This window comes from Helobdella robusta (genome assembly GCF_000326865.2).
Source record: "Helobdella robusta unplaced genomic scaffold HELROscaffold_55, whole genome shotgun sequence".
Lineage (NCBI taxonomy): Eukaryota > Metazoa > Annelida > Clitellata > Rhynchobdellida > Glossiphoniidae > Helobdella > Helobdella robusta.
Genome location: NW_008705295.1, coordinates 1,199,958 through 1,209,138, shown reverse-complemented (window position 1 = coordinate 1,209,138; position 9,181 = coordinate 1,199,958). Strand labels below are relative to the sequence as shown.

General features: G+C 36.8%; 2 protein-coding genes across 2 annotated transcripts; both read right to left on the bottom strand.

Annotated features, from left to right (window-relative positions):
* Positions 1-1,707: 1,707 nt before the first annotated feature.
* HELRODRAFT_86947 (hypothetical protein) lies at positions 1,708-4,287 on the bottom strand (the record flags this gene model as incomplete). The annotated part of the gene is made up of 2 exons (XM_009028349.1): positions 1,708-1,961; positions 3,792-4,287. The coding sequence occupies 2 exons, from the start codon at positions 4,285-4,287 to the stop codon at positions 1,708-1,710; spliced, it is 750 nt and encodes a 249-aa protein (XP_009026597.1).
* A 4,112-nt stretch (positions 4,288-8,399) lies between these two features.
* Positions 8,400-8,579, bottom strand: HELRODRAFT_127964 (hypothetical protein; the record flags this gene model as incomplete). The annotated part of the gene is made up of 1 exon (XM_009028459.1): positions 8,400-8,579. A coding segment is annotated over one exon (180 nt), but the record flags the coding sequence as incomplete, so codon positions are not given.
* Positions 8,580-9,181: the final 602 nt, after the last annotated feature.

Below are 9,181 nucleotides of genomic sequence, written 5' to 3'. Positions count from 1 at the left end.
CAACAAACGTACACACATACACATACATAAATATACACATACATGCATACATACACACATACATACATACATACATACATACATACATACATACATACATACATACATACATACATATATACATACATTCTAGTATTTGTATATACAATGCATGAGATGTTTATTGATCGTACGTACGGAGCAATAGGTGCACAAAACGTATGCAAGCAATATGATTGCAAGTGTACGCACTGAGTGCACGCGCATACAGTGTATGTATGTGTATGCGTGCGCGTGTGTGTTTGTGTTTGTGTAAATGGTAAAACCAATTATAAATATCAAAAAAATCGTTTGTTGATAAAAATACACTTTAATGATTTTACCTATCTCTGCCTGTATTTAAGTACAATGATGCAGATTTATGTGGAGAGATAAGTGTGGGTACCAAATGATTATATTAGACTAAGTACATGTCTACACTCTGCTCACACATACATAGGTTTAATCCTTCTCTATGCTATGTTTTTTTTTCTTTTCTTCACTGGAATTAATAATGCCAGCTCCATTTATTCAAAGAAACAGCCCTCCACATAAGTACGCGATATCTATCCGATGTATATAGATATACACGAGTGATATATAGATTTACGCTGTTACACACGCGTACACACACACAAACACAGACAAAAAAACACACACATACATATATAACACTTGAATATTAGCGTATAAATGTAAATAATTTAGATTAAATATGTCCTTTTCTTGTTTGTAAGCCGGTTTAACACGGATGCACTTATTCATGGCGTCCACAAACTAATTCCGTTCAGGTATTTGTTTATTTGTTTTTGTTGGCTTGTGGGTATGTTTATGCTTTTGTGTGGACGTTTTTAGGTGTGTGTGTGTGCGTGTGTTTGTTGCGGTGTGTGTGTGTCCGTGTGTGTGTGCGTGTTTACGAGATCTTCGTAAAAACATCATCAACTGGGTTATAATAATATGTTAGGAATAAAATGAAAAAAGGAAGAAGAAAAAGAAGGAAAGAAAAAAAAATAATAACAATATTATTGAAATAATAATAATAATAATAATGATAATAATAATAATAAAATTTGTTTTCGCATGCGACTTGGCTTAAGAAATGAGAATGATGGATGGATGGCTAGCCGAGCGTGTAATTGAAAGAGAGAGGTGGCGAGGAAAAGAAAAAAAGAATCAGGCGAAGAAATTGATACAAAATTTTTGAAAATCCAAAAGAATAAATAAACACACTTTTTCTAGTTCCATCATCATCATCGCCATCACAGAAGTGAAAAAAATTGTTGTAAGCACTGAGATGATATCATTATCAATACTTGAATCGAGTTTTTTTTTCCAAAAAAGATCATGTTATATGGAGTTTCTCATGTTATATCCTTCATTATCGTTACCACCATGTTCATCATCGTCTCCATTATCATCTTCATCATTATCAGCATCGTCATCATCATCATCATCGTCGTCGTCATCATCTTAGGTGTTGGCGTGAATGCCCTCAACATTATATTACATCTTCACCTATCCTCATATCTATATTTATCATCATCATCACTAGAATCGTCATCAACATCATCACCATCTTACTCACCAGAGTAAAAGAACAAATAATAATAATAACATAGTTATAATAAAAATAATAAACGTTTTTAAAAATAACATGTGAAATAAAGAATGAAAAACAAAAATACAAACTTAGGGACATGGGAAAACAAACGGACGCGGACAAACAAACGAGTAAATAAATGAACATGGAAGAACGGACAAACAAACGGACAAACAAAGGAACAAGCAACAGACCTGATTGATCTTAGGGCAGCATTCCATGATGGTCATCATGAGTTGAGCATTGTTCGTCGACTCGCGTGTACTTTCTTGGGCCAGTGCCTCATACAGCGAAGATGGACATAATGGTTCTGGCAGCTCTCGAACAAAATCTTTCAAAATTACTGAAGGGCAGAGTTAAAGTTTAATTAGTATAATCACGCTAATTACATTACTTATTATTAATAGTAGTGATACTATTAACTCATGGGATAACGTTTCATTAAAGGTCAATTTTTTAGAGGATTTAGCTTTTTATGATTAATTTTCATAGCAATCACAAATTTATTTTATTTTCTTTAATTTTGTTTGTACACTTCAGTGAACTGCTGTTCATTTTTTATACTGTAAACCACACAATGAACTGTTATAAGTTTAATGTATGAGGTTTATTGATGTTGTTTGCTGCTCAGATCTTCTCAACGTATAATTTATTTTTCAGTCCATAGATAATAATTTTTTGTGCTCATGACCATCAGAGAGGCTTGCAAGGTTATTGTTTTTATGGCTTTTCGAGTTCTTCTAATGTTCTTCAAGAGAGTTACAGCCATCCATCTATTTCTTTTATTTGATATATTTTGAAATAAACATATTGGATTTTTTAAATTGAAAAATGGCTGAAATATCCGCTCGGCATACAAACATTATTTTTAGCACCAAAATTTGAAAGCTAATAAAATATTGACTGCATTATTTATTGCGCTTTCTGCAATTTTATTTTTTCACCAAAGTGTTTTTCTTCCTTCTTTTTGCCGCAAGTTGAGTCCCAAAAAAGTCAAAAACGCCGTAAAAATTGAATTAAAATAAAGCAAGAGGAATGAGAAGAAGGAGAATATATGATTCTGGGAATTAAGAAATGCGCGGGTTTACTCAATGATTTCTGTTCAAATGTACGTGCTGCTAAATAACTCTACTTGCACCTACTGCAATATTGAGACAAAAAATTGAAACTTGCCTTGTTTTATATGTTTATTTAAACTATAAATCGTTTGTTGTTACTTTGTCAGAATTTTCATCATGCGTGGGTAGCTTCCTATCATTTCAATGTTGTTCAAAAACCACAAATATGGATGTTTTGAAAACGAAATGCATACAGTCAAGCAGAAACACGCGTTAGAACTCAAAAGCAATTGCAATCTTGATTACTTGCGTTCATGTTGAGCGCTAAATAATTTTTATAGTAGAAGCAAACGTCCGCTGCTGACGGGTGCTATTAACAACAGCAATAAATATATTTTAAGAGCTGGAAGGAGTTTTAGCGGGGACGACGTGTTGTTAGGACTTACAGCGAGAAGAAATATGCTATGCTGGATGTAACAGAAAAATGCAGGACAAAAAATGTAATTGAAACGTTCTTTATTGCCATGTAGCCAGTTTGATACTGCTATTTTCAATTATCTGTACAACTTTGTTTTGTTCCTTGGCCGCTCATTACTTCTGAATGGCGACGAGAGATTTAGTCAGAATTACTCAGAATTCACTCATTATAAGTCTTCAAAATTATTTGCCTACTTTTGCCTTCAAATACTAGCGTACTGCTTTGAATCAATATTATACAACGATGATGACGTCTTCCATAGAATAAAATTAAAAGTTTTATTTATATAGCGCCAATTTTACTAAACTTCAATTGCAGTTTTTATTACGAAGGGTTAGGACCTTAAATCGCGAATGTGACTGTCATTTTATTTTATTGCTCGGACGCCTCTGCATGTAGATGATGAGAAGAAATTCTCGTTGTTTGGTTTGTGCTCGGATAGTATGCGCGCTCTACATGGGAGTTTGTGAGTTTAAGAATATTCAATAATAATATGATCAGTTGATTTTGTTCATAAAATTACACAAATTGACACACGATACTTAGTATATAAAATGCATTTGATTTTTACGTAACAACAGAGATAATAATAAAGTAAAATAGGTTATGAAAATTAAATGGAAAAACATGAGCAAACCTGTAACAACGTTGATGTCTCCAACGACAGATGGCGACAGATCGATATGCATTGGATTTTTTTCGAGCTCTTCTCTCAGCTGCTGCTTTCTCCTAGCCGAGCCACACAGACGGTATATGCCGACCTGATCGAGACCTCTCTTCTCGATCTCTTCAACGCATCTTACCAGCAGCATGGGAATGTTTCGACCACTTTTTTCTCGTTCCACAACAGTCGCTAGCTCCGTACCAAAAAGTGAATTTAAATGTAGGGATGGTGTCCTGCGGTAAAGAATTTCTATGGTTTGATAGAGAAGTTCGATGTACAGAGTTCCTCGAGGTTGCAACTGCAGAGCTAGACGATTATGCTGCTGTTGCTGGCTGTTCTGTTGCGTGGCTTTATGGAATAACGCTGCCAAATGAACTGAGCCTCCATAAACCAACCGATGCCTGGCACCTTGACTTGGGTCGTATGAATAAACGGAAAAAGATAAATAACGTGCAGAGTTCAAATCCATTTCAAATCGATCGTCCCAGTCGAAATTCATAGCTCCCGTGTGCACGGTTGTGCGAGCGCATCCAAGAGAGTCCAACTCGACGACGCAGTACAAATCTTGCAGTACTGCTCTGTTTGATACCAGACCGTGACCACAGAAGACGTGACACACCAGGCAGCCGTCCAGCGGTTGGGCCGGTTCCTCGAGATCAGATTTCGATTGTTGCTGGGGCAAGATTGACTGATAAGTTTTAAACGCTTCCTTGCGAATGTGCAGCGGTGTTTTAATTAGATTTTTCGGGGCCGATTCTCCAACGCTTTGAGCCGTGCTGGACATGCTTGGGTTTCTTGTTAACGTTCTCGATTGGTGAGAACTAGTGGAGGATGATGAAGACGATCCTGAGACGGTGCCCAGCTGGGGTGGCTGCAGAGCTACACCTAAATTTCAAAATTCGTTTCCTCAATTTAATATTTTAATATTTGTTTGAATTTTACAAAAAATATTATAATATTGAACGGACAGGATACTTTTATAAAAACGAACCAGCGCCTGATGTGGCCAAGCGAGCAGCTGCCAAGTTGATCTGCATCGGATGAGGTGACGACGATTCTTCTTCGACGACTTCCGCGTACTCACAATCGCCTGTGCTACTTAACTTCCTTGTGACGCGTCTGCGCGAGTTTGAGGTAGATGCTGTGTTCATTCTGTTGACATCAATTTGTGAGGACGACGGACTTTTGCCGCCTATTACACTGTACGGATAGTTCAACGACATCTGCCTGCCCAGTGTGTAAGTTTCCTTATCAGATGAAACTCCTCCACCGCCGCTCGAATACAAACTCGTCAAATCATCTAAATGAAGTTTTGTAAATTTTCAAATTTATTTAACTTGATGTCATCTATTTATTTTTTTTATAAGTGATTGTGTACAAATTATCATCAATATTTTGTTGACACTAAAATTTTTATAACACTTTTATATCTAAAAAAGAAAAATAGAACGAAATTATTTAAACACATTGCAAAATAACTTCATATTAAAATAAAAACGACAGTTGAACGTTCTATGAAACTGTCGATGGTAGTAATGAAAGAAATGACTGCATGGTGGGCGATTGATTGATCTGCTGGGTAATCAAAATCTCTTGTAATTTAACGTTGTCCGTGTGGCAAGCAGCTGCGTTTTAGCTTAAAAGTGGACAAGAAATTTGAATCATCGCAAATATGTTATAACTAAAGTTGATGAACAACTTCTAATTTGCCTTATGTAATAAAAAATGTTAATATGCCAAAATCTGGTGTCAACATATTAGGATATCAAATAATTGAATAAATTTCCATTACGTGTCTAGCAGAGTACATCTACAGTTTGATAAAACAGACTGGATATCATCTGTTTCTGTGTGCATGCACCAAACAAAAAGGCCTTCGGGATAAAATCTTTTACATTTCTCGAATCCTACACATATTTGCGTCACAACATTTTAGCCAACGGCTGCAGTCAAATATAGAAAAAATATTTTGCATTCTGCGCTCTTAAGAACATCAACCTCACATACTCTGGCCATCTGACGTTGCGAGCAATGCAAAAGACGTTGGCACGCACTCAAATAACGTATATGATAATAAAAATACGTTTCAGCTGAAACTCAAAATTCATAAATGAAACATCTGAAATTGTAACTAATATAATTTAAACCTGTTTTCTAAAATAGTTTTAGCGCGCAAGAGAAAGAGATGAAAGAAAAAGTTAGATAAAATTTTACAAATTCTAAAGGAAAATTGTTCATAGAGGTGTAAGAAATTGATTGATAGACAGCCAGTCAGCATTTTCTGATAGTTCATCATCTACAATTGTCTGCGCACGGAAAGAATGGAATAGTAAACTGATAGCCGATGGGTGTATCTTCATTTAATAGTCCTATCAAGTTTTTAGCGGGTGGTGGAAACCTTAACGAGAAATATGCCCGCATCGGTGGATTTTATGTAAGTCAAACGGCATTACCGCCATAGATGAATACAAATGAATTAAGCGTAATAGGAGTTTTATAAAGGATACGCTCTTACGTGCGATGTAGACACGAAATAACGTATCTACATATTATATTTTAGTATTTTTTAATTTGTTATCCTAAAGAATTCAGATGTTTTGTATAAAAATTTGAAGCTTAAAGATGTTACAATACTAGTTTGATAATGTTTAGATTAAAGTTTACTTTAAATATGCGTAGAAAAAAATTAAATTTTCAGATTGAATCAAAAGATGTTTAGTAAATTGCAAAACTATCATGGCTTTCTCCAACCATCCCATTCTACTGCACTCATTCAACGGCAATGCTGGATTCCAAGAGCTTCTCACAAAGCGCGATGTTAATGTCGGTGCATTTTTATTGCGCCATCACGTGATAAGGATGGTAGGATCGATGCAATCATAAATGATTTACAAATTTATAGAAATATAACAGATCGATATTAACTGGTGCAGTCTTCTACGTTTCCCTCTATTGATTTCAAGCTGAGTACAAAGTAACGAGGACAGGGGCATAAGAAATAGTCGGCTGGTGTGTTATTTAAACTCTGTCGAGAAAATAACCATTTTAATACACGAACATGCAGCTAAATTGGTACATGAAGAGATGTGTAATGTACATATTTATGTGTGTGTGTGTGTGTGTGCGTGTGCGTGTGCGTGCGTGTGAATTACAAATAATATTTGTAAACGCTTACATGCAAAAAATATAGATAGGAGAAATATGAATGAAAGCAGCGTGAACATTGATACATTCAAATAGAGAATGAAATGAAGATTGATAACCTGACAGATAGGGAGACTTATTCTGTTCTAATGAAAATGTATCAAACTGCCTAAGCAGGGAGTTGAGACTACTACTAGCTCCTCCCGGCTGAACTTCTTGGTTGAAACAACCTGGAATTATTTTTTCATTACCCCCTCCTCCGATTTGAGCCACATACCTACCTTCCCTGGTCTGTCTTTCTCTAATTCTTTGGTTCCACGCAACGGTTGCCGAATCGAGAGCCTCCCATTTTTGTTTCTGAGTCAATTGTTGCTCGGCAGCAGTTGAATATGAAAACCTCCTGTCCAACGTGGCATACTCGCCTGGACTGAAGTGCCAACGTGGATTGTAATGGGAGGGCCAGTCGAGGGATGTGGGAGGATTTTCTGGATAGAAATCAGATGCAGGATTGGTGGGATACGCTCGAAGTTTCTGTCGAGATGCTGCATGGTCAAATGTGTAAGTGTCTGAATCTGACGAGTAATCCGGCCTGGCTGAGCAGCTTCTGTGCTGGTAGCCTGGTGCTAATGGATTGGTTCTCGAATAACCGGTTGACGATCGCTCTATGGATGGTGCCCTACAACTGCTCAACGTGTTCGCAGATGTTGTACTAAAAGAACTAGGTCGGCAAGATATTTGTTGTTGCTGTTGTTGTTGTTTTTGTTGCAATTGAAGTTGTTGATGAAATTGTTGCGTTTGTAACAGTTGATTTGGGCTTACAGCTGAACCACTTGTCATGATGTCATCGCCAAAATCATCATCATGTCTAAAACTTATGACCTGCGTCCCGGATGGTTGTGGTTCTTCTTTCGACTGCCCAGATCCAGTTTTTGATAAGCTGGTGCTGGCGGAAGGTCCGCTTGATGAATCTATTTGTCTAAAAAATCCCGAATTATCGCTTGAAAGACCGCTATCGCCTGAATCGTCACCTCCCATGAACCCCTGTTGCTGAGTTTGAATCATCAACGCGCCACCGCTGTTTCCCATCTTACCGAGACTTCCCCAATAGTCGTCCGTTCTTTTCTGCATGCCGGCTGGTGACGACGAGTATGCAAAACGTTGTTGGTCTCCGATGTAAAAGTCTTGATACTGATACTGATCAGAGCCTGGTGATTTGGACATGTGACCTCCAGGAAGTGTCATCATCATTTGGTGGCCTAGACTGGAGCTAGGGTAAGATTGGGCTGGTCTCGGACATTTCACAACCACCACAGGAGGGGGCTGTTCTTCATCAATTCCTGATTGTCCACCACTGGACCCCAGTGAAGCTGAATCTCCAAGTTGAGCGGCTGCATTGGGATTTCTCCTGACCACCAAAACTAATCTCTTAGGAATAGACATAGATATCACCACATCTTCGAGTCGTTTTCTGTTAACGACAGCGCCGTTCACCGACAATATTTCATCCCCAATTTTTAAAAGTCCGTTTTGTTCAGCAACACTTCCAGCAGCTAGCCTGGAAATGAACACTCCGTCCCACCTGTCTCTTCCGTTACCTTCACGAATGTAAAATCCCAAACTTTGTCCCGGTCTTTTTATAATTTCGACTGTTTGAACAACTGATTCTGCGTCTTCCATTTTGATAATTTGACGATAGTTTAATTTCAAAACAAAATTAATGATTGTTGATAAGTTGGCAGATTTTTATACTTTTTATGCATTTTTAATCCAACGTTATTTATAAGTTTTTGTGTTAAGAAGGAACAGTGAACGTGATTTGTTTCGGGTGTACAATCGAGTCATATCATTCAAGATTTTAAATTTAATACGTACTTTTACAATTATCCATGTGGCAAAACTGAATCAACTTTTCTAAATTTTTATCAAAAGTTAAAAACAAAACGTATAATTCAGAATGCATTTGAAAATAATGAAATAAATTAGAACGGGATGGGGCTACGATGCCTTCCCAGCAAACGTAGAACATGCCACTGCCTCTCTCCTTCAAACTCCGATCTTAATTCTCTTTCTATCCAAATTTTACAGCGGTCTAACTTCACGATTGTTAATATTAATTTACATGAATACAATTTTTCATATATTTAAATGTTAAATTTATTATCCAGCGTCAACATCGTAAAATTCAATTATTATTCCTATACATTTATCGAAGCACCATA